This window comes from Trichoplusia ni, chromosome 7 (assembly GCF_003590095.1).
Source record: "Trichoplusia ni isolate ovarian cell line Hi5 chromosome 7, tn1, whole genome shotgun sequence".
NCBI classification, from domain to species: Eukaryota; Metazoa; Arthropoda; class Insecta; order Lepidoptera; family Noctuidae; genus Trichoplusia; species Trichoplusia ni.
In genome coordinates this window covers 5500731-5527389 of record NC_039484.1, presented here as the reverse complement: position 1 = coordinate 5527389, position 26659 = coordinate 5500731, and the positions used below count along the sequence as shown (strand labels likewise).

General features: G+C 33.6%; 3 protein-coding genes across 16 annotated transcripts in view; 2 read left to right on the top strand and 1 right to left on the bottom strand.

The window, feature by feature from the left end:
* LOC113495577 (multiple C2 and transmembrane domain-containing protein-like) overlaps positions 1-3778 on the top strand; it is a 92902-nt gene extending 89124 nt beyond the window's left edge. For all 9 annotated transcript variants that reach the window (XM_026874354.1, XM_026874350.1, XM_026874347.1 and 6 more), the window contains 5 exons: positions 120-196; positions 679-785; positions 1625-1734; positions 2438-2535; positions 2858-3778. In XM_026874354.1, coding sequence (XP_026730155.1) covers positions 120-196; positions 679-785; positions 1625-1734; positions 2438-2535; positions 2858-2935 — 470 coding nt within the window. In that variant the 3' untranslated portion in view covers positions 2936-3778. The remainder of the gene's footprint in view (positions 1-119; positions 197-678; positions 786-1624; positions 1735-2437; positions 2536-2857) is intronic.
* Positions 3779-7380: 3602 nt separating this feature from the next.
* On the top strand, positions 7381-23462 carry LOC113496064 (receptor expression-enhancing protein 5). 6 transcript variants are annotated; one of them, XM_026875158.1, is made up of 5 exons: positions 7381-7610; positions 7683-7915; positions 17249-17372; positions 20881-20924; positions 22097-23462. In XM_026875158.1, exons 1-4 carry the CDS (start codon positions 7481-7483, stop codon positions 20892-20894), a joined length of 501 nt encoding a protein of 166 aa, XP_026730959.1. In that variant the 5' UTR covers positions 7381-7480; the 3' UTR covers positions 20895-20924; positions 22097-23462. The 6 variants fall into 6 exon arrangements, with proteins under 6 accessions (XP_026730959.1, XP_026730954.1, XP_026730955.1 ...); XM_026875153.1 differs by lacking the exon at positions 20881-20924 and adding an exon at positions 18998-19085; XM_026875154.1 differs by lacking the exon at positions 22097-23462 and adding an exon at positions 18998-19085 and having other exon boundaries at positions 20881-20922.
* Positions 23463-23921: 459 nt separating this feature from the next.
* On the bottom strand, positions 23922-25040 carry LOC113496066 (probable 28S ribosomal protein S16, mitochondrial). The gene is made up of 3 exons (XM_026875159.1): positions 24847-25040; positions 24515-24674; positions 23922-24103 (listed from the first exon to the last, which is right to left on the bottom strand). Exons 1-3 carry the CDS (start codon positions 24961-24963, stop codon positions 23979-23981), a joined length of 402 nt encoding a protein of 133 aa, XP_026730960.1. The 5' UTR covers positions 24964-25040; the 3' UTR covers positions 23922-23978.
* Positions 25041-26659: the final 1619 nt, after the last annotated feature.

Below are 26659 nucleotides of genomic sequence, written 5' to 3'. Positions count from 1 at the left end.
TTCCCCTAAGCGAAACGCGGACTTTAAGTATTGTTAGATTCGCGGATTTGAACTATCCCAGACGACATGTCTTTAGTACTTAATAATCGTTATACTAAAATGTCTTTTGGACATTTCAGGAGGCAATCCTTTACTAGTTCCAGTTGACGATGAAGATTTATTAGCTGAAGAAGATGATGAGGATGAAGCTGACAAGGTGAGAAAAAATCGGGTCAAATGTAATTTAGGGACATTGAAAAATGAATCTTAATTCTTAACAGTTAGGGTGATTTTGAAATGATAAATAAAAAAGACATAATATAATGAATCTTATTGCACAAGCTGCTAAATAATCGAGGTCGTCTTCTTATTGATGTCAGATAGCGGCTCATTTTTTCAAGCGATGATAGACATCTTGTACTTTTTACAACAACGTTTTAAAGGCTTATCAAGTTATTCTGTTTTTAAATGACTGCACGGATAGCCGAGTGGTTGAGGTCACCACGCCAACCCCACTGGGCGCGTCGTGTCGGGATATTCGTTTTAATAAAAAGAAAACAAAAGCTGGTCGAAACTCTTAAACAGGTTTATAGTTCCACATTGTACTTGATATTTGAAGGACTAATTACTTGGTTTATCATCGTCCCCAAAGAAACCGACAAAATATGCAATATTTTCAAACTGGCTGTATTCTTTCAGGAGGAGAAAAAGTCTTTAAAGGAGAGGTTACAAGCAATACAAGAAGTGACGCAGACTGTACAGAATGCTATCGGTTACGTCGCCGCTTTGGGAGAGTCGGTTAAAAAGTAAGTTGGACACCCTTGAATAAAAGAAGGGGGCATTTGCCTTGCATTGTGATAGTGAAAGCCCAAAATATAATACTCCTTCATTTACTAAGGCATTAGTACAGAATTATCCCGTTTGAGATAATCAAGTTTGTGTAATCTTAATTTTTAAAAATAATCAGGGAAGCCTCTGTCTCTATGACTACAGTTCATTTTGGACCCTTTGACTTTACTGAAATTGCATTTAGTCACTAGGTACTAAGGTACATAATACCTACAGTCTAACTTGTTTTTTTTAATTCCTATACTTCTTACGGCTTTATCAAGCTCTCATTATGCTAGCAGTAGTAATACAAAACACATCCTTCGTATACCAGGACTTCGAAGCAGAGTTCATTGTACCATAAATTTTGCCCTTTCGTCCCTTGTTTAAGCTGGTCCGTTCCGAACAAACTAGTTACAAAAGGAAGCTCTCTTAAATAAAGACACTTAGAATCCAGCTTTCTTTTGCCGTTTTACCTAAATAAGATTAAGTGCATCCCGTAAATATAGGAACGAACCCTGCAGGGGTTGTTCTAGTGATTGTTGCTTACGTAGTTCATTTTTATCGGGCCTCTTGTTGGAGGCTTGGTAACTTGCAATAACTTACGAAGCCAAGCCCACTGAACGCAACTTATCGCTGATCCCCGTGTAGGACAAGCAAATTGTATTCTTGTGCATGTGACTTGAATGAACAAGCAATAAGTCAGGTGAAGAAGTCAAAGCCTGAGCTCATTCTATCTGTGAGTCGTCGAATAAGAAACTATCATAATATGGACCCAGTTCATTTTGTGAATTAATGAATTATTCTTTTTTTTCAGCCTGATGAACTTTACAGTGCCATATCTAAGTTATTTAGCGATAATAATGTTGTTTGGAGCGATGGTAGTGTTATACATGATACCGTTGAGGTACCTGCTCATGGCGTGGGGTGAGTAAACAGTATCAAGTTAAGTAGCATTAAGAAAAAATAATATTACTTTTTTGTATATTATGTTCACCACGCTAAACCCGCTGATTGAGCGCGACATGTGCAGCTGGTGTCTGGGTGACTTCAAATGTGACATGAATTTTTGAGGATTCCTCTGCTACCCAAGGATTAAATTCCTTAATGCGGCGGCCTTAATGAAAAAAAAGTTCTGCGGTTCACTTCTGACTTAATTCCTGTGCCATAAAATATAGGAAAAGAACCTACACGAAACAGGAAAAGATTTTAGTTTAGTCACTTTTATTTTTATATTTATTACCTGACTGCATTAGAAGGATGGTTTTATGTCCGCAATAGCCACCTAGCAGAAGTAAAGGTCGATTCTTTACCCTTCTTCGTTCCGTCCGAGAAGCTTCGCCTTGCATTCATTCTTTCTCCGCACGTTGGACATTTTAGATGACTCTTAAATTGTGCAAATGTTTATTCCCGTATACTTAACAAAATGGCCCGACTAGGTTCGACCCAACCCGGGTCCTAACCAGTTCGACTCGCGACCCCGCCACCGCGTCAGCCTTAGATCAAGGACTCCGGTTGGGTCCGAAACTTGTTGGGCAATCCTGATAAAAACGTGTCCTCACTTTACTATAAAAAATATAGACGTGCATTATAATTAGTTAGTTCTCTTATAACTGTAATTTTGTTTCAGGTATCAATAAATTTACAAGAAAAATCCTCCGGCCGCACACGATACCGAATAACGAAGTCCTAGACTTACTATCCAGGGTACCGGACGATGAGACCTTAGTGAGTAATCAGATGCGATAGAAAGGCTTCCCTTTACACCTAAACTTATAGCCAGAAACTCTAATTGTTCATATGAAAGCATAGAACCTAAACCGCATGTGTGGGTACTAGTAGGTACATTAAAAACAAAAATATTTGGAAATTACTTTACCGTATATAGATGTAAACGACGAAATTGAAAAAAAAATCTTCAGATAGGCCAAACTTAAATGTTGTAATTTTTCTCTAATAACAACTTTTCAAACATACAACTTTGTTTCCTTTGATAGGATAAACCAACCTCATTAATCAAGTATCTAATGGCTACATTTATATTTCCCAGTTGGACTGCCGAGAGCTGAAGCCGCACCCACCGAACGAGCACCGCCGGGACGCGAGGAAGAAGCACAAAGCCTCGTAACATTCCCCGATGGCGATCCGGAAACGGGTCCGTCACTACGTCCGCAATCTAAGCACTAGGAACTCTTAACACGACAAATTTATTACTGCCGGTGACGAAAACTGGAACTAAAATTTGGCCGAATAAATTTGAGTTTTTGAAGTTAAAACAGCGATAGCAGCGCCACTCTCGCCGGTACAGATAAATTTGTAGTACTGCGGTGTCTATTCTGAACATACGTATTCTGGAAACTTATTTATAAAGGTGGTTATTCTGAAAATGTTTGACAGAATGCCGAAGTCATGCTTAATATATTACGTAGGTATTCTGAAAATCCATGTTTAATTTGAGATTATAAGTTGCTTTCTCAGCAGTTGATTTCTAAACAACAAAGTTATTTCATTTATATGATATGAATAATGTGGTTTCATATTTAAATTGGTTTTCAAAATATTCTTATTCTGAAAGAACTTATTCTAAAGATGCCGGCAAAATGAATGCTGGATACAACATTAAATTTTATTTTATATATTGATCCTAAACAATGGCTCTTACTAGTTTCATAGAATACGTGTGTTTTCAATACCTGTTACAAAATAACCGTGAAATTATATAAAGTTCTACTTACATTTAATATTAAACGTTTTACGGACCGTGTTAGTAGATATTATATTGAAAAATTTAAAATATCATATTTATAAAATGAGTATAGTAACAAGACGCTTATTTTTTTATTCTATGCTGTGTTAAGAAAAATGGAGCAGACTATTAATTTCACCGTTTCTTTAACTACGTACGTAAATATTATTTTGTTCATAATATGCTTTATTTATGGCCGATTTTTCAATCGCCAGATAACTTTTATTCGGCGAATATGTTTGACGTTTTGACAGCTTTTGTATAGAAAAAATGTCAAACAGCCATATTTATTTCTCAGATAAAAGTTATCTGAGTATTGAAAAATCGGGCCTTATCGGTATAATTTTAAGATTTTTTTTTTAATAATTATTTCACTAGGATTAGGAACTTAAAAAAATATTCATGACTTTTATTGTTTCTTAATTTATTTTCGTCATGAGATTTTTAAAACGCATAAGATTAAATATATTTATTAATAGCTAGTATTTTGAACAACAAATTAATCTTTAATTTATCAAAAGTCTGTGATTTTGAATGATCTGTGAATGGCAAATAATTTTGTTAATAATAAATGACACCAAATAAAGTGATGAATAAAGCAATATTCATTTTACAATGAGTACTGCAGTCGATTTAGGTAAACATTTCTTCCATTGTTTTCCATTAAAATAACTAGAAAATGCTAGTTCATTTAGATTTTAGAATTAAAGTTTCGGCCCCTGTACCAAGTGACATTTCAACAAGCGATACAGACATTAAAAATCTTTCAAAAGTATGGAAATGAAATTTTGACAATTTATTTGCGTTGTCCTTTCTCTTCAATACATTTTATTGCAGCAATGTTATCAGTGTTAAAGGTTATAGAAATGTCACTTGTTTAGAGGGCTGAACACAACCAGTTTGACAGAAGTAATACAATCACGTGACAGCAAAAACCGCGCATTTCTTTGGGACATTGAATGAACAAATCGAAATGCGTGTAGTCGTTTTTTAGTGTTATAAATTCGGATTTAGCTCACTGCCAACCTAAAATACAGAGTAAATATTTAACAAACTTCAATAACTAACACTAGATTGGCAGTATGCTAACAAAATTTGGAGTATAATTATACAGATATTTATGTAAATAACTGGAGCTTTAGTATTTAAGAGTTTTGAATGAACAGCTCCAAATTCCTCGTTACATATTGCATTTAAGTCCCAAATTGTATAAAATCCAATAGATTATTCATTATATTAACACGTAGATAGGATTTTTTAATGACGCCATTTTTGTAAGAGATGTTATTGTTGTGTTGGACTAATGTTAATATTTTTATCCACGAGTATTAAATCATTCATCTAGTTCAATCTGACATGATAGAATAAGACTGAGACCAATCTCATATAACCTGAGGAGGATAGATAGAAAATCATGTTTGTACTTTTATCCTAATAAAGATCTACTTTACTATAAAAAAAACTACTTCAGCCTTTCTTTAGCTCGTTTCTCTCATTCCAATTTAACTAAATGTAGTTTAGTATTAGATTATCACTAATTGTTATTTCTATAATCTATTTCTATTTCATTCGTGTTCACTAAGTGACATTTAAATAAAAATTTTCAATGTTAAATCTAATCTTGTATCAAAGTTCTAGCACAAATCATGCACAATCAAGAGTTTATTTGAATAAAAATCTGTGATGTCATTTTTAACCTTGCAACGCAACTTAGCTTTAGCTCCTAAAAAGCTGATTATTTAAATCTTCTAATCGCGATTGATTGAAAATTATTGCCAATCAATCACAGCGCTTGACACAAGATTTAACAAATGATTAGATCTTTTTTTTAGTTAAGTATTCAGCTTTTTAGAAGACAGCGATCATTTAATATTGCCAACTTTGTCCTAAAATATACCTTACCTATGTTAAATGTTTGTTCAATACATGTGTGCTATATGTGTAAGCTCAAAAGCTTGAAAATGAATTAATAATGCGTAGGTGTTCGTAAACTGTTTGCTTTACTAAATTTTAATTCAAGTTGGCCGAAATTAGTAATCGTTACTTAATGAAATGGGTATTAAAAATTAAATGTATGGCAATAAAATACATGCCCGTCGATTGTTCGTGTCATGACGTTTGTTCACTTTTGTAAAACTCTCACGATATTTTTCGCACTATCGATGACAATATTTAAATATTAAAACGATCATTAACGTCGGTCTAAGTTAAATTACTATTATCGAAAGGTATAGCCGCAACCAAAACTAACTGAATAACGAACTTTCGTTTTTTTTTTAATTTATAGCTGATATAAAAATAAACAAACGGCGCCAATTTATTCGACCTATTGAAAAGCATATGAATGTCTCCGTGACAGTTTACCTTCGAATCCTCATTTGTGAATTATTTTTGTCATTACAGTAAAGCATGCAAATTCCTCAAAATTTTGGGCGTTTGCCAAGCGCTAATTAACAAAGAATTGTTAAAACTAGTCATTCTTTCGCTTCTTCATGACTATGTTATGTAAGATTTTATTTACTTTATCTAAAATTCTATAGCACGGCTAGCACATATCTTTAAGGAGCACATTGCACCTAACTCTTTTGTTTGTTTTAAGAATTATGCTAATATAGTACCTATTTTAAAATTAAGTATGATTGATTCTTCGCCTAAGTTGACAAAGTAATTTGTGTGTGATTCTACTATTTCGTGTAATAGGTTTCGTATTTTTTTAGTGATTCGGTGTTGCCAGTTATATTGTCACTTTCATCCCTAATCTGCCCAACGATCAGTTTATTATCCAACAGTAAAACTGTGTGTACCTTAATAATATTTGCATTGTGTATTTTCGTCCTTCGTTCAATATTTACTTTTGTTTAGCGGCAATCCCTGGCAATTTTCTACTTTAATTTTAATTGTTCTGCCTAAAAATTATGTAGTTTTAAAGAGATCTGAATATTATGCTTAGATTATCTATCAAATAAATATAATATCAAATTTACCTCCAGTCCATTATGAATGTATCGAACAAATATTATTTTTATGAAGCACAAAGATAAAAATGTTAACGCTTTCATATTTTAAAGAATTAAAAAAAATAAGACCATTTGATGTTTCATTTTTCCTTCAAAATACTTTTCACACTATGATTCCTGAAGTCCAGTTAAATTTAAACCAAAGTCAAAAATCTTATGAAATACTCACTACATAAGCCCCTTTCAATCACTTGAGTACCTAATTAGCTCTCCTTCTGTGATATATTTTACCGTACCGATGATGAATTTCGCCAGAATTTAAAATAGACGAAGCTAAATATGTGTGTTTTTTAAATAAAAATTAAACGAACATGAACGAATGAACATTTACATCTGTTGATCATTCGATTTTAATTTAGTGATAAACAATTAATGTCGAATATTTAATAAATTAACCACTACATAAAATTCATTATTATTACTACTGGTAACATTTTACTTCATTGATCAATAAAATAACTCCATTTTTGGATAAAATTTAGAAATCATATTTTTAAACTATTTAATCTATCAATAAATGACGTAGAGACGTAGACGTAATTTTTTACGACTGCCAAAAGCAGAGGTTTCTGTAAAAATTCTCTGTTTTTTCGTAATAGTTGCAATAAATTTTCAAATTCAAATTTCAAAGTCAGTACTAATGTTTCATTATTATTGCCAGTTGATGTAAATACATTACTTTATATCGATAAAATATTAGGAGTGCTTATACATGCAGTTTTCATCATTTTTTCTTACCCCTAAACATGAAAACCATGTTGGGGTAAAAATTAAACATTTCTGGCAACACTGTAAAAATTTGGATCCGCCATTATTTTACTGTCATTGTCTTGTCAACGAGCCGTGGTCGTAGATAGTCTGCCACAGTGCCAATTTATATTTCCAGTAACATTTAATTTCCAAACTCACAATGGCTTCCAGATTGCAAGAATATAAAGATACTTTGGATCGCAGCCTCAACGACAAAAGCAAGCCATGGACGAAATATTTCGAGATAGCTGAACAGAAAACCGGCGTCAACCGAGTATACATTTTCGTCGGTACGTTAGTTTTTTATTTCACGTTTATTTATATCTTTAGCCGTGGTTTTGACGTTTTATTTTGTTGTGCAGGTTTGGTCGCGTTCACTGGTTTATATTTAGTGTTCGGGTTTGGAGCTGAATTAATATGTAACTCAATTGGTTTCGTTTACCCGGCGTACATGTCGATGAAGGCATTGGAATCGCCACAGAAGGACGACGATACTAAATGGCTGACGTACTGGGTGGTGTACGCGTGCTTCTCCGTGCTGGAGTACTTCTCAGACATCATCGTCGGCTGGTTCCCGCTCTATTGGCTAATAAAGGTGAGTGAACCACTTCCATATGTTACGATCTCACACAACCACCATAATTACGAGATCGTGAGTAACAGTAATTAGTTCTATGAATATTCATTGTTTTAATTAGAATATTCAAGAGTTATGACTGAAAAGATAAAATATAGACTATCTCTCTCATTAACATAATTATTAATATTAAAAAAAATGTGAAGTACCTATGTGGCAGAAAGTTAGGCATGTAAGATAAATTTCTTATCTGTTATAACTTTATAACTTGAACTGTGTGTTTGTTGGTCATAGAGAACAATGTGTTGTCTGTTATCACTCCACCTTTGTTGCTAACAGTTATTAATGCATTTCTTATCTCTGGAAGTTGGAACCTCTAGAAACTACTTTTTTAGTTACATTTGTATATACAATCTAGATTGGCGACATCTATCTTCACAATAGATTATATTTCAGATAAGATCTATTTTTATCTAATTTTAAAGTCAATTTAATCAAAATTTACATGAGGGATTCACCGGAGACAATTTTCATCACATTTAAAATATATATTAATATATATATATTTTATTATTGAGAAATGTGTCACATACATAATATGGTGTAATTAACTTTAATTAACAATGGGAACTCATTATTATAATCATGTTTCTGAACTACTTTTTAACCAAAAGGTTAACAATTTAGGTCAATGTCACTGTAAATGTGGAATTTTGACTTGTTTTAAAACATTGAAATGTATATTCCTGTATGCCACAAGTACAACCTAAATAATTATCTGATTGTGAATAAAGTTTAGTATAATCTTAAATGATTTCTGAAGTAAAAATCCTTACTGTACAGTTTCTCTAACTTACTGCTGCATAAAAGAGTAAACCGGGTGTATCTAGATATGAAATAAAATCACATTATGGTTAATGCCTTGTTGGCATTTCATATTCAATAGCAATATAATAGGCTATAAATCGGAATATTACTTTTCCATACTGGTTGAAGACATTCGATTCTAAAGATAAGAGTTTACCTCCATATTTACCAAAAGGTCATCAAGAATGTATTATTTCTGACGGGTATTACAACTTTATCACTGTATACTTTAACCTCCACCAGGTGTACCACCTAGAGTAAATGAAAACCACTGAAAACAACTGTGATCCCATACTTATTGCACTCTTACTGATGTTTGACTCCGCTTACAGCCTACCATCTCATCTTCTAATCTTCTGCTAATGTTTTATGGAATTGTATAGAACAGACTCTGTTTTACCTTTGAGTGTGGCATTACATTTCTACTACTGTGGTGAAGTGTTATATTTCTTGTAAATAGTGGTGGTTGGGAGCTAAGAGATACTTCAAAGTTATATAAGAGATATAATCAATGCACAATCGTGAGAATGATTCATTATAAAATGATGCAACGGTTTTGCTCACGCGTATTTATCGGGGTAGCCCAACTAGTTCCGGACCCAACCGGAGTCCTTAATCATGAGCAGACGCGGCGAGATCGCGAGTCGGGCTACCCCGATAAATACGCGTGATTAAACCGTTACATTATTTAACAATGAATGAACCAGTTTATCACATGGGCTGGTTAACTTGTCCCGAAGTTTATTGATTGCACTTAGGGAAAATTTATAGTGAGTTTGTATGCAGTTTGTATGCAGTTTGTATGCAGTAGAAGGAAGTATAATGCAAGGAACCCCAGTGTTGATATGTGGTTTTCCTTATGAATATCATTTATCAATTTATTTAATTTTCTACCAATTAATTGATATGCTATTGCACCTAATTGCAGTTGTTAGTATGTATTTCAATAACAAATAATAAACGGAACTAAATGTTTTGAAATGTAGAATGATTGTAAACATGATAAAGTATCACTTCACATATATTATGTAAGTTATCAATACTGCAATAGACAAATTGCTATTTTGTATGTTGGGAGATTCAATTATGGTTTTAGAAATAAAAATAAACTTATCACTTATATGTAGGTAAAGGGATAAAAATGCTAGTAACAAATGAAATAATGCTAATTTCAGAAGACCTTGAGAGTTTTGCCATTGTGTTGACATGATAAAAATGGCTTGGTGCATTAACTTTTATATCATATACTACACATAATGGTGGACAATATTATTTGTTATTAAAAACTCATTAGGTACTGCTCTCAAGACATTATTAAGTAAAACCATCAGTTGATATCAAACCTATTTGAATTAATCTCAATTGGTTAACATCACTAATTTTGTTATTGTGGTTAAAAAGTGTTTATAAAGACTTGAGATTTGTCTCCTTGATTCTTTGAATGATAAATACTTATAAGTAAATTTTAATATGCACATTGAGTAGGAAAAACGTTAACAGGAAAGTATTAAAAGATAATAGAATCAAAATTATTGAATCCTTTAGAGGCACTAATTGTAGATTTAACAAAATAATGCCCAAAGTGAGAAGCCAGGAATAATTAAATATAAAACTTTTCCTCAAATCAGTATCAGTTAATACACTATATTATTTTTCAGAATTGTAGTGGCTTTGTAAAGAGTAATCTTCGAATTTATTGAACTCATATTGTAAACTATTATATTATGAAAAGCTCTCTCTGCTCTAAAATAGCCCAATCTACCTAAAATATCACCTAACCTCATCACTCTACAGCTAATTAAAAGCTTTCTTCGAACCAAAAACAAGGCTGTAAATGTTCAGTTCAGTTCAGTCACTGTTCAAAACAGCTTATGCAATTATTTTATCATGATGCAATATAAAACAAAAACTAACAGGTAATTCTCTGATTCATTGATTTAAGTACAAGTCATAAACAATTACTGTTTCTGTTATCTTTACTATTAGTTACAAGTTACAACTTACCTTTCGTGAATTTTCGCGAAATAGGTCCTTGTCAGTGAAAGAATGTGATGTAGGTACCTATTCTCCAATCTTAGGATTCCATCACCACATTATGAAAGAGTTGTGGAAGTGGAATGATGTTCTACTCTTTGTAATGCAGCGTCTCTTTTTCACTTTCAAACATAGTAGGCCCCCGGGTAAAGGCCCTAGTAATAATTAAAGCTATTAAACACTCCATGCTAACACAATTAGTAAATACCAGACAACAGTTACATCAGATAACATGAATTTGTAAGCACGAGGTACAGATTAGATCCCAATGCAAGCAAAGTACTATAACTCACACCCATTCGACTTTCCTAATAATTAATCTAAGACACCACTGACAAATGCTGAAGAAAAATGTCGTGAGGAAACGTAGATTCTAAATATTTCAATCTAAGATCGTGAACGCGCCGTGAGCTAGCGTGGTGATCAATGCTATATTCTGAGCTATACAGGAAGAGGCTCACCCAACAGTGGGATGTAGATAAACGGCCTTTTCGTCTATTGCAGACGATTTATGTGGTGGTGTCTGATACAACGCCTTTCATGACCGATACAGAGAGAGAGAGACAAGAGAAGTAACTGCACATAAGTAGGATGTATATAGGCTGGCACTATAAGTCAACGGCATGCATCATGATACGTAAACATGCCTTGTATTTGTATTACGTATTTTTTGTGAATTTTAAATCATCGTGACTGTTTTATATCATTGTACGTAATAGCTTTACTTTTACTACATGTCATTACGTAATTTAATACAGTTGTCGATTTCGCTATTAGTGTAAAAACTATTGTAAAACATTAAAATGCTAATATCGTTCTAATTAGCTTTTGCGTGCGACGCATTGTACCGCATAGCATTGAGTTTCCAATGCCAATAACCCTTTGTTATTGAAAACGCGATGTGAACACATTATCAAATATTGATTGTGTGCATTTGAACAATTGTTGACCGACCTATCCAGTTATCATATTAAGTTTTGTTGCTTTTTTGTTGGAGACCGTTTCCTGTCTTGTTGGAGATAATTTCGTTTTTTTTTTTGATATGGTATTTAAAAGTTCCCTGTAATCTGTTTATTTTTATGACTTGTTAGATGAGCTACGTGATTTCTCACCGTTTCTTCCGCACCTATTGACTGATTTTCCTCTTTAAATAGGCTATGCGATACAAACATATTTTTGTCGTTTCGACGACTACTTCTCTCCTTTCAATCATTCATACAATTAACGCTTCATGCGGCATTATAACCGTAGTTTTGTTTTGAATGAAGGATAGTTAACTAAATTTTAATACTTTCTTTATGGATTAGTCGATGCAGGTCTTCGCTCCCTATCGACTCAATATGATGTGCCAATGTACAAGTCTCTTTAAGAGTTGTATGGAGATTCTAGGTGCTATGTGTGCGCAAACGTTGGTCACCTTCTAAAAGGTTTACCATCCGTCTCGATTACCTAGGTTTGGTTCTAGTTTAAGCGGGCATCATTTGTACCCGGGGTTTAAAAAGTTTTCCTCAGTCTGATCGCCACTAGCCCATTACTCCTCGTGTAGATGATAAGTAGAGCATGTCAAATTTAAAGATTAATTGTGCAATAAATATGACAAGTTTTATCTTCATTCTAATCATTATCGTAAATTTTGACAGGATAAGGATTTCGTCGTTTACGTCACCGTCTTCCATAGATAATAAAAGATAACTTTTATGACCACAGAAAATGTATGAATCAGTCTGTAATCTTCCCTTGTAAATTATTATATTTTAGCCTTGACTTTCACCGATAAATAAGTATTAAATGCTTTCGTATTTAGTTGCATTACGTAAATTACTGATTTCTTTTGAGAGACATTGATTATGTGTTGTTTTTATATTACCTTTGCGTGGCAACTATTTTACGAAACGAGAAACTTCAGTTCCATTCTATCATTCGTTGATTCGTAGTATGATCTTTAAAAATTCATATGAATAGGTACTTTTGCTAATCAATTTCTGTTAGTTGCACTTGCTGTTATCTTCAATAATCAATTTAAATAAAACACGTGCACTGTCGTAATTTACTTCAATTTCTGGAACGCTGATTTTGACGCACATCTTTTGAGTGGCTCGACCAATTTTTTACAAACATGTCTGAGAACACTCGCATATTATTCACCTTTTATAGAAAACAACCTAAATTGAAATTGTTCAATCCGATCGGGACCTATGATGCTACAGACCGACGCGTCGCGACGCGAAAATTATGACACCTTTGCGTCGAGGGTTAATATAAAGACAAAATAGTGGGGCACTAAACACCACCAGATGCTTTGCCAATTAGCCCGCTGGTTCTCAAAACGATTTAATCAAATCAAATTCCTCTTCTAAACATCGCTAAGCCAGTTATAGTATCCTTATATTCTGCAGAGGAAGTATTCCTATGTTTAGACTGTTTTCCGCATACCAAACATGCTTTATACAGGCAACTGAATCCAACAGATTACATCTATCTATTCGATTGTGTGTATTGTACACGGTACTAAAGAGGTAATTAATACACAACAAAGAGCAAACGTAACGCTCATTGTTCCATATTCTAGTTCACTGTTTTTAATGTATATTCTTACTTACTTGGTTCCCGCGGTTTTATACGCAGTTATTCCCGTTTGTTCTATGTTATGTTGTGTAATATGTTTTGCTTATACATACGTATTTATAATTTATTTGCCCATATTTTACATTGGGCAAACCCCCTCCTGAATGCAAAATAAAAATACACACACATCCCTGTAACCGAGGTGTCAATCGAGATGCCTGTGTATGTACTACTCTCGTTCAAGTAGTTACTATAAAGTACCTAGGGGTTATAGTTGATGATCGACTAAATTGGAACCCACACATCACAACACTAACAGCAAGAGTGAGAAAATTAATGTTTATATTTAAAAATCTACGCCAGATGGCTGAGAAAAACCTGTTAATCCAGACCTATCAGGCTTTATGCGAATGCCTCTTAAGATACTGCATTTGTGCTTGGGGTGGGGCGGCCAGTACAATACTTCTCCAGGCGGAAAGAGCGCAACGTGCTGTCCTGAAAGTTATTCTGCACCTACCTTTTAGACACCCCACGTCCGACGTTTATAGACAAGCTAGTGTTCTTTCTGTAAGGAAAAAATATATCTATGAAATCCTTCGAAGATATCATAAAAAACATGTACCTTACTTACCTCCACTACACAAAAGAACCATACGATATCCGGTGCCTCGATTAAAAACTGCTTTTGGCCAAAGACACGTTCATTTCTATGCACCGTACGTCTATAACAAATTAAGCAAAATACATAAAGTCAACAAAATGAACAATAATAAATTTAAAAATGTATTACTTACCTGGCTGGGCACGTTGGAGTACCTTGGCACTGAAAACTTACTTAAAGTAGATAAATGATCCTATGAACCTAACACCTCTCCACACACACACACTCGCACACGCACACGCACACGCACACACACACACACACACACACGCACCCAAAACACGCTGAACTCATCAACATACGCACGCAGAATTAATGGCTTCGCATGTTTTACTTTTTACTTTTCAAATTTCATTTAATTTTTAAATTACCTTGTTTTTGTTTTATTATATCTTTTCGTTTGAAAATTGTACCTCATCGTTTTGTTGTTTAAGACAAAGGTAATGGGGGAGGATACTGGCTCCTGTAACACAGTGTATACTAGTACAGGAGACAGGGAAATCAACCATATTATAACTATGTACAATTGACAAATAAAGAATTTATTATTATTATTATTTCCTTTATTTCATTAAAATACATATAAATTACATTTTTAAATATATATAAAAACAACATACATTTAAAAATATAAAAAATAGTGTCCAACCGGCAACGGGAACAGGGCCCAAGCTGCCGGTGGTCAGGGCTCCAGAGAGAGGAACCTCCTCACGATGCGCGCCGTGTCCAGAAGTACCGCTTTCTGAATCAAACCCTTGACCCAGACGCCCAACGAGAGCCTCCGAAGATGTTGATCGAGGCTCTTGGCTATTAAGCCATTGGCACTTACGACTATCGGGACAATGATTGCCGAGTCCACCTCCCACAAGTCGACAACCTCGTGAGCTAAATCCAAATATTTCAATTGTTTTTCTTTTTCTGCTTTCACGAGGTTCTCGTCATGGGGGATAGTGATATCAACAATCATTGTCCGACGCTCTGATCGATCGATCACCACTATATCAGGCTTATTGGCAACAATAGTCCTGTCAGTGATGATAGATCGATCCCAGTACAGTGTGATATGACCACTTTCGAGAACTGGGTCGGGCACATACTTATAGTACGGCACCTCAGATTCCACAAGTTTGTATTTCAGAGCAAGCTGCTGATGGATAATCCTGGCCACTTGGTTATGTCTGTGCAAGTATTCACCGTTAGCAAGACGAGAACATCCCGAAACTATATGTCTCAAGGATTCACCGGGACACTGACATGCCCGACAGATGTCAACTGTACCATCCTTAATTATATATTTTCGGTAGTTATTCGTCATGATAACTTCATCCATAATTGCACATACAAACCCTTCGGTTTCTCCAAAGAGATCTCCGAAGCGTAGCCAGGCCACGGACGCTAAGAAATCTACATCGGCCCCGTGAAGGGTCCGATAATAGCGTCCGTGTAGCTCCTTGCTTTGCCATACATCTTTATTATTATTATTATATTTTTTTTGACAATCTGTTAGTCTCGCAGTATTGTCTACATCTCACAATATTGTCGTCTACCTTGAGGGGGTTTCACGCATTTGGTGCACATCTTACACATGCACATGCTCTAACGATCAACTTAGGAACTGGTGCACTTCTCACATGGTGATATTAACTACTTACTGGGTCTTTCACATTTACTATCTAAATTAGGAGGAGAGAAGCAAAATAGTTCTTAAAGAATGCAATTTGAATACAGTAGCATAGAAGAGTATCACTTATTTTTAAAATGAGATCTGCGAAAGGAGGAAGTAATGAGCTGTCTTTTTTTTTAATTTCGATCGAATTCCGCTTAAAAGTTAAAATTGATGCGTGAAAGTTTAAGGTAACATGTAATGTCGTAAAAAAAACTCTGTAGTTTTTAAATTGATAGAACTAAGGCAGAAGTGCCTTTCATAATTTAAGACTTCTGACTCCGTATCACATATTGAATAGCATTTTTACTCCTTACTTGTTGTAAAAATTGACGTCAAATCGATAAGTAATAAAATTATTTATTGATTAACTTCTTGTCTGACCTTAATTTAGTTATTGTGTATGTTATGATAACTTGTTCTTTTAACATCAGGGTGACCTAAAGGTGAACTTTATTGTACCTTCACCTTTTTGACACTTTCGCTATAATCTAGGTACCTATTGGTTGGTTTAATGCCATCTTTCGGTGTTATTAATTCAATTTTCCTTAAATGTATCTGATCGTCGACGCTGGTAGACAGAAACACTTTTTTCTTCATAAAACGAAACATTTTCTCTGTCCATTTCAACTGGGCCGTTTCTCTCCGTTACTTAACAATTTTGCTACTAAATTGCGATATTGACTTAACAAGATTTCGTTAACACTTGCTTAAAAAGAAGACTGAGCTTTCTATAAATTACATCATTACAGTCTGCATCGGCTGCTGTAATAATAGTCTGTAAAACATAAAACAGATACTTTAGACTCATAACTAAAATGTGTAAATTCTAGTTTTAATGATCAAACTTTGCCAGGCACGAATGTCATTCGAAAATTCTGCATCGTACCTGAAAATAACTTTGGACGATACACAATGAAATAAATGACGATCCGACCAGATTTTATACAAAAAAACAAACGTATGCGTTATCTACGTATGTCGTATACATCCGTTTACGTAGGTATAGGTTACTAGGTACTACGAAATAAAAAAATACTTGTTCTATCGATCACAATGTAAGCTGCTTGAACAGACCTATTGTTTGATTTCTAGACTGTAGTTGAGTGAGCCACGATAGTTGTCTTTTATAAATAGAGTTGCAATCCCTTAGTCATTGGATTTAATAGCAGAATAGAAATAGCATGTCTTTGTTTGTCGCAGTCAGTTTGAGCTTAATATGAACGATCAATTTGTACCCACTTTTAACTGACTTAACTTTTTTACGCGGGGAATTCCTAATGGGCTTTTTTCGCTCTGGGAAAGTGGAAGGGTATTTCGGCACAGACCACGAGAGTGCTTTCCCTTGCTTTTGACCATGGAGCTTGTATGGACTCTTTTGCGGCTACCACAATCCCAGCCATAAATTTTCTACTTCCAGCTATGATATAAACACACCTGTCAATTATTCTATAGCCTGCGGAGAACCTTTTGATCTAAAACGCCTTGATACTTTATGTAACCTTAACTATTTTAAGTAATTGTTGCTAGTGATTAATTTATATTGTTTCTAAATCCACAGTGCATCTTCATCATATGGTGCTATCTGCCGACCGAGTTCAACGGTTCGCTGATCATTTACAACCGTATCATCCGCCCCTACTACCAGAAACACCACACCCGCATCGATGATATCGCCAACTCGGGTACGTAGTACATTCTGAACCTATTCCGTTTGGTCCGGAGCGTGGATGAAACTGAACGTCGAAAACTGAAATTTTCGGACTACAAATAAATTTTGTCATTCATTGAAGAGCTCAAGAGCTAAAGCGGCTAGCCTAAATTATAGACGACAGTTTTTCTAAAAAACTTGATAAAGGATTTATTCGTCAAACTTTTTCTTACACATTTCTCGGCGTTAACTTATGGAATTGGAAAGAAATTATAATAATCCATCAAATCCCTTTCAAAATTGAAGTTCCCTATGATTAAATCAAAACCTTGCATAGCAACTCAATTTCCGACCGTAGACAATAAAAGTTTCGTACACGCTTCGGCCCTTAAAATTTTCAAGCTCGTTTCCCCTCTGGTTCAAACGTGCATGGTTTCGGCAATCCCTAAAATAATTTGTTCATCCAAGCCGTCCATACGAAAGGCTCCTCTTATAACCTCAAAAAGCACATGGATTGCTTATTTCTAATACAATTTATTTCGTACAGGCGTCAAGTTTGTGCGAGGTATGCGATATTATTCAGTGGTTTATAGCAATTTAAATGTCAGAAACTATGTTAGTAATTAACAGTTTGGGAGGGTCTCGGGTAGTACTAGAATAGTATGGACGTTGAACTAGACATGTGATGTGGATAGAATTTGTGTATGGCTAAGGTATTTATAGAATGGGCTTAGAGGTAATTAACGATATTTAGCCCAGCCCACGCATTTAACCCTTTGGGTTAGTTAATTGTATGATTATTGTAATTAGGAATAATAATTTAGTTATTTTTTTAATACGACCCCTTTTCAAAGTTCCTATTTGGTAGAGAACAGATCCCCTAGCATGAATGCTGTCAAAAAAGTATTTTCATCTTGAATGACCCTGATTTTTATGAAACGCTTTGACACTATTGCCTTTGGGTTGTACATAAACTATAAGAAAAAAGAAGAACGATTATTCTACGCATACTTTATTGATAGCATTCGTGTCCAAAGGCTTAAAAGAGGACTTAATTTTAATTCCTTTGATATATTTAATGAAAAGTTTATCAACAGTTTTGATAAAGAATTTTGACATTGAAGAGAAATTATTGTAATTAAGTGCAAAATTAGGAATACGACACACAATGATTAATTTTGTTCTTAGTCTTGTGTCCTGTTAGTGACATTGCTTACTTAAAATGTATACGAAGCGAAGAAGTTGCAGTGAATGCGATTTTTATTTTCTGTCTATTCAATATTAAAATTGCGAGTAGCGCTGAATGAATGGTCAAGGTTGTGTGGTATGTCGTGTAGGAAGATTGTTACAATTATTACGCGGCTGTCCCCACATAATGCAGGGTTTGACTTTTTCAAAAATAGTTCTTTTGGAATAAAAGGAAGGCCTAACCATGAAATTGTTATTAAAATATTGGGACTATTGTTATTAAAACACAGGGACTATTTATAGATTTAACACACAAAATGTTATTTAGTGCAGTAGGTACTTTTTTTTTAGTGTTGCTGGCACTAGGGTTCAACCCTAGCTTTTGATATATTGAACCACCTAACACTCAACATTTAATATGACAAGTTCCTCAAGACATTTCCTGAACCAAATGACATTTCCAAATTTTAGATTTGGAGAAAATTGTGAAGATTGCCAACACAAAAATTGATAAAACTGTTAAAGCCTTCTCCAAAGCAATGAAGGAGTTGTAATACAGGTACTTAGAGTACATATTCGCTAAGCAAGCTTTGCATGGCGACGGGTATATAATATACAAACTTATTATATATAATATGAATGCTATTTGTTGCTCATTTGTGTCGTAACATGGGGATAAAATGTGAGGTCGGGTCGGGTTTGGGCAGAAAACGTATGTTTGTACATAACTTATACTATAGTTAATGATAATAAGTGCACACTGACAAATACTGGTTTCTTGAATATAATATTTCGTAGTTGCAGTATACACTTTCGGCTTGAATCGCTGACTGTTCTCTCTAAACACTAATTCACAAATTTTTTTATATCTGTAGGATGTAGGATGCAGGATGCTTCTTATATTTTTTTCAGTTGTAGTCATATTTTTTTTTATCGTTGAAAACTCTACACAATAATTATTTTTGTAAAACTGTTCTGAATTGATGTAGGATATTCTTTTCTGTACGCTTTATTCTAGGGTACAGAGATAGGTAGTAAATAGTTTGTACCGAGCTCCTACGTAAATAGAAACAGTGAAATTAGTCTTTTTGAACCTGTGAGACAATTCTAGTTAGCGTTAAAACTAATAAGATATAATAAAACTAAGTCAACAACCCAAGAAATTATTTATATTATATCTAACATGTGCTTTATACAGCAGCAGAATACAGCTATGCACAGAAACACATTCAGCCAAAAATGCAATATCATAAGGAAAAAAATAGAATCGTAAGAACGTTATAAAGTGATGATGTTTCAATATAATGTCTTGACTAATCAGTAACTTGTTATAATAATGACTTGACTTTTTGAAATTGTGTCTATGATGATGACACATTATAATAAAACTGTTATCCGCCATTGATATAATTTTCCCCCTTATCTTTTCATAGGTAAACAGGCACGAAGATTTATATTAGGTGCTAAAGTAAAAGGTGCTGTTTTGCATCAGACTTTCACATCGCTTATTTAATTTTTTTGCCTTACATAAAAAGGATAAAAATCGACCATTGTTTTCTTGTTAGTTTCAGTAATAATATCTTTTAACCTACACGGCTGGGCAAGGTCAAGTTTATTGACTTATTCGTTCAAATAAAAAAGTAGGTTACACCATCGACTTAAACCACAGAGACTTTGTGGTATAGAGATTTAAAATCTATTTTTCCGTGTAAACACAGAAAATGTCCAACAGTTGGTGCAGGGAGCCAATAGCAAGATAGAACATTCAATAAGAAGATTGAATCAAGGTTAAATTGCGACTTGTCAAGACAAATTATTGCTTTGCAATGCAAAGTATGTCTAATATACCCTTTTTTTGTTGTTAGCGAAGTATTTTTCTCTTTTAGTATTTTTGTTTTAGATGACTATAGGAGTAGGTACATTAGGTATTTAGAAAAGTATTTTTGAGAAATGTAAATGAAGTAATAAGTTTTTTACTGATATAAACTACACCTACATAAATATTTACTATACAAGTATAAAATGGCGATGACCCACGATAAAATATTCCTTATTTATCTGAAATTCAATGTGTTTCAGAAAACCTAGATTATAATTTAAATATAGCTTCTGTTTGCTGACGAAAATTCGTCTTCAAGAAATAAACAGTATTCTGAAAAATATCTGTTAATATGATCTGGTTTCCTTAAAGACTGTTCTTCACTTCTACGCAGTATTAAAGAATTATCCACATTATATTTATATCACTTAGTAACAAAGCTACCACAAATCTATTTACAACACTACACACAACTAGTTTCCTATTATTTTGCCTGTATTTTGTTTTCCTGATTAACACAGTCAATCATTTATAGGTAAACAAGATTAGAGCTGAAATAGCAATCAAAATTCATCCCTGGTAAGTGAACGACGAAAACAGTTCTTTATATCAAAATTAGAATCTGGCAGGAAATATTTTAATATAATAATTATACTTATAAATTAATTAACTTAGTGTAATGTGTACTGTCTCTGTTCTATGCAAAATAATTGAGGAGAAATAATGAAAAAAAAGTTTTTAATTAAAATTAAATTATTGCATAATTAATTTTATTTTGGGAGTAAACATTAATTCTTACTTTCACTTGCCGTAAAGAAAGTAATAGCATCATTAAGAAATGTTTTTTTTTATTATAATTATTGCGCAATACTCCTTGAATTGTGTTATTATTTTACACCTAAGTGTTATACAAAAAAAAAAGCATAGACAAAATCATTACACAAACCGGTTTTCGTTCTTAGTATTTCATTCTGTGAATGTGATCTTATGTAAATACAAGTGTTGTGTTCTTTTGTATGGGTTTGTTAACTGACATTGTGTTTTGTCATAGGTTTGGTGCAGCTGATACAAGCATTTAGGTGTGAATTAAAACTAAACAGATTTTGCGTTACACGAACGTTTGTAATGAAAAAATCTAATAAAGCAAAGAGTATTTAGTTCTTTATCAGGCCTATTATCAGTTATTTAAGACTGTTGCAGTCGTGAAAGCGAAAAAGAACAATACACTGCTCTCTTTCAAAATTGCTAAAGTCCAACTTTATGAGATGGTAGGTCTCTTAACTGTCTTGAATAGCAGCCGCTATTTTGCATTTAAGTGCTTGTATCAGCTGTTATATGTAAACATATTTGTGTGCGTTAATCGCTTAATAATCCATTATGATGGTTGCCACTGTATGTTATAACATTGTGTACTGCGTCCAATTTTAAATGCATTAACTAATTGATTCCTAACATCTAATAGATATATTTTCTGCCAGATAGCAAATATTGATTTTTCGGATCAAAATTATATGTTTATTTGTACTATTTAATTAACTGATGCTGTTCTAATCCATGTTACTAATTAAGTAGCATTTGGCTTCATTATGTATTTATTGTATAAGTAGTAAACATAACAAATATTGTGCAGATATGAACGCAATTGACTTTGTATTAAAATTTATTGAATTAAAAAGTATTAATCATTAATTTGATAGGCGATATACGTTTTTTTTTTTACTGTTCTTTAATGCTGATCTTTTATTTTACAGCCACACGCTTGGTAGCTGATGCAGTTAGGAAGACTAACTAAACCTATATGTTTGTAATAAAATTTTGTGGGACGCGAAAGTACAAAGTTTATAGCACCCGCTTAAAATCACGAGCTTCACAGCACTTACTTGCCGAAATGAAATCAATATTATTGAGTACACAACTTGTGTTACACGAACGTCAACGGGCAAAGCCGTCGACAGTCGCTTGTTAATTGATCAACATCAATTAATCATTTGTGATCAACATTCCTTGCAATTTGCATTTTGATTGTATGTTTCTTAACGATGTTTAGTTATTTGACAGCAAATTGTGAATGTACCGAGTGTTGATTATAAATTGAGGGTGGAGATACGATTTTGAGCCATTGATAAATATAAAGCTGTTTCCTTTGTTACGTCTAAGACCATTAATGCAGTTGTCACGCAGGTAAATTGACTACCCGTCATAACAGGTGCCGACAAAATTATAATGACTTAACTCCAATTTCAATGTAAATTTTCTACTGACCCGGTAAAGGGCATGCCGGTTTCAATGTTATTTTGTAATGAAGACCTTGTATTATTAGTTAAGTTCATAATCGTGACATGTTTTTATATTTCTTAGTTGTAAAATTTTTAGTTGAATCTATCTTTTCCTGGCTTGTATGGTCTTGTAGGGATTGGTATCCTTAGAAGCGTAAGTAAAGCCCTTGTAGTTTTCTTAGTTTCCCTATATTAAGATCTCTTTTGTGGAACAATGAATTTCTTATGTTTCCCTGTTTATTACAGTTATAGATTTGCTCAAGGAATGTTAGTAACCTGTCATGTTTAAGTTTGTCTTGTTAAGGTTGAATAGGTTGTTAGTTTGCAAGTGTTGCCAGTTTTTGAACTAGATGTGTTGCCATAATATAAAGGAAATTACTGTTATTCAATTTCAGAAACAGATGTTTGAAATATCTAGATGTATTTTTGTACAATTTTTAATATGTATAGGGGCAGTTTTGTCATAACTTGTACATTAATCAGATTCCAATTATTAATCTTGTTTTTTTTTTTGTATTTCATGTATGTTAAAATCAGTTCAAAATTGTTTGTTTATTTTCTTTTAAATCCCGCGAGTTTTTTCGTTTATATTTTCAAGTTTGACTCAACTGTCCAAAGCTAGCAATTATTCGCAGCTCTGCCTGCGTGGTACATAAATAAATCTGCAAAAAGAAACCCCAAAGTTTTTAATAGTGTAATCATGTTTTAAAGTTTTTCGTGTTTATGCTTGTGATGTAAAAATCCATGTTATGTGCCTTCGACATTTGGCTGCCATCATTATATTCACACAAGGAATTGTTATACTTGTCATTTTTCACAAAATAAAAAGGAATTCATTGTATATATATATTTTTTCCCTGATCTGGATATTTCCCTAAATAGGCTACGTGCAATGAGCCAGGAAACCTTTATACCAATGACAAGAACGGATCAAACTTGCTGTATTTAAAGGACAAACCTTGGTAACAATGGTATTTAAAAATGTTATATCATCAAAATAAGCAAAGTTAATTAATGCATAGGTACTGTTCTTTCCTCACACAATTTTTTGTCCCAGATTGCTTATATAACCCTCTCCACAATGGTATGAGGAAATATATAATAGTAATTGAAGATTATCGGAAATGCGAAAGTATGCGAGTGTGCGTGTATGTGTGTAAATGCTTGGTACCTCTTCACGCACGAACGGCTGGACCAATATCGATGAAATTTGTTATGGAAGTTGTTAAAACATGAAGTGTCGTGAGGTGTTTGAAACTACAACACAAGATTTGTTAATAAGTACATGAAATAAAACACATTTTACATTATAATAACATTTACTCTACTAACTACAGGTACTTTAAATTATTCTAAACTATGTTGAAGCAGTTTCTTTGGCCTTCTCAGCTTCCAGTTTTGCCAAGTTCTCTCTCTCTGTTCGTCTGTTTCTCCAAGCTGTCATGTAGGAGCGCGGGTGAATGGGTAAGAAACCAGATAGACCTGTTTAACAAACCAAGTATTATTTAATTTGATTGAATAGATATTGAGAATATAAGTTCATGCATGCGCTAAAAATTGGTGGATGAATTTACTAAAGATAGCGTAATTAATTTTCTTAAATAAAATATTCTAAATTGCACTTCAATAAATTCTTATAATTATTGATTTATAGTGCACAAAAATGTATATATTGTGCGATGAATTGTAAGTATTAAGTAGAAAAAATATTTGAATGTCAGTCCTATAGTATGGCTAGAAATAACATGATGATACATTAGACAACCGACTTACAAAGTGATTATGGACAGAATCACATTAAAGCAACCATAGGTATTTAATATAGGCTTAACAATTTACACTGCACTGTATTCGTCCTGCCTGGCTGTAAGTGTTGCCAAAAATCTGACTTACCAAGTAGTTCTGCAACTGGAGTACTAATATGAGCACCGTTTCCAAGCCAATACTTTATTCTTTCTAAGTTAAGAGCGACTAACTTCTCATTATTTATGTTTGGCATCGGGTCGTAAGAACCAAGCTGTTCAATCACTGGCTGACTGTTAATTCGTCTTCGCTGTTGAGAAAAAAAAAATATAACCTCATAAATTCAGGAATCTTGTTTGTCTACAGTTCTTAATAATAACGAAACAGGTGCATATATATTATACCTGATAATTTAATGATATAAATTAACGTATTGATAATGTGGTTTAATAGTATCAATCTAGAATTGAGAAGCTACTTACGTGAGTAACAGATATATGAAAAAATGGCCGGTTAGTACATCCTTGGCGTATTAAACGAATGGATTTAGCTGCTTTAGCGAAATACCTGCCAGTACCACTTGCTGGAGGTAGCGACATCCTTTAATTTGAATATTTTCTTTACACAATAACACAAAATAACCTCAATATATTTATGTCAAACGAAATGGAGTTTCGTTCAGAAAGTTACAATTCGGTCAAAATATGTTAGTTACCGTGAAGCCGACGAACATATAAAATAACGATATTTCAAATTTTGCGAATAAAAAAGACTTCAGTAATCTTTTAGCTTTAAATCAGAATAACTGATTTGGGAGGATGTATTTTTTTAAATCAGTAGTCTGTAAAATACTGCTGCATCTATTTTTGAACGACAAACTTAAAGTCAAACTTGCTTAGGGCGCCAAATTAACTACAATTAAAAAAATACAGTGAATTTTTTTCTTTAAATAGATCTTTGTGTTGTAAATTATCCTGGAAACTCTGTAAGTAACTCCAACCTTTATTTATTCGTGTAACTACGTGAGGAAAACCCTGTTGTAAGCACTTAACCTCATTATTGCATTTTGTTATCTGAGCTTACTACGGTGCTGTATTTTATTATGTAGTAAAGTATGTTTTATGTAGATACGTCATTAAGTACCAAAATTTGGCTTTGTTTCCTTTTTTTTACACCAAGGTAAGTAGGTACTAAGAGAAAATCTATCTAAATTTACCCATCCGACCTAAATTTCTGGGGCTCTCATTGGAGCAGCTTTCTATTTACAAGGGATAGTTATCCATTAGTTAGATCCTAGTACGACGGCAGGTAAGTTAGTATATAGTTTAAAACTAATGGTTACATTTTATTTATCAATATTATATTAGTTCAGACCTTTTATAACATACTTACCTAGTTTACAAATGTTATAGGAATAGGTAGCATTTTCCCACAAAAATAATCAAATGTGAAGAAAAACTGAACTAAAAACCCGTTTTTGTTGGCCAGTTAAACTTCCAAAAAAGACAAAATTAGCATAACAGAAAAAAGAAAACCAGAAAAAACGGCCATTTTCATTCCACCATTACATTTCTCTAAACGCAGCTCGTCGCAAACGGCAAATAATCAACAGGATTTGTTGGCGCACTGTAAAACTGAAACGATGTACCAGGATTTCATAAAACGCAAAGTGCTGAGCAAACCAATAGGGCAGCTATAGCGACAGTGGCGCCACTAACGACCGCTACGGAACGACAACGGTGTAATTTTTACGAGGCGCGCGCTGTTTGCGATTCCCCGCTTTTCATTCATCCTACGCTCCGCATTTCGTAGTGCTGGCTGATACGTCGATGAGGTCTCATCAGTTATTTGTAAATGTAATAAACACAATAGGATAGAGGAAACTCGATGTATCTTTGACATGTACGTCTTAATACCCATTAGATATTATGCAAACAAGGTTTTCGAAAAGGAGGATGATTTCACAATTTATTTTCAGATAACAGAATGGTAGGTATATTGGTTTATCAACTTTTCTGTTTAGTTAAGAAGATAGAATAAATCGAAAGGGGAAAATGTTTTTCTTTTAATAATTCAGAATATTTATGGCTTATCAAATTTATTTTGCGTGGTGCGCTTTTTTTGTTTACAAATAGGTATAAACCGTCAAATTTTGATTAATAATTGTAACTGCCTATTTTAGAATAAACACTCTTTGAAAAACTACAGGCACTATACCATTCTAACGTCAATATTACATTATGAACTGAAAACACCGACTACCTCGCTCACAATTAGATTACTTCAAGACGTACG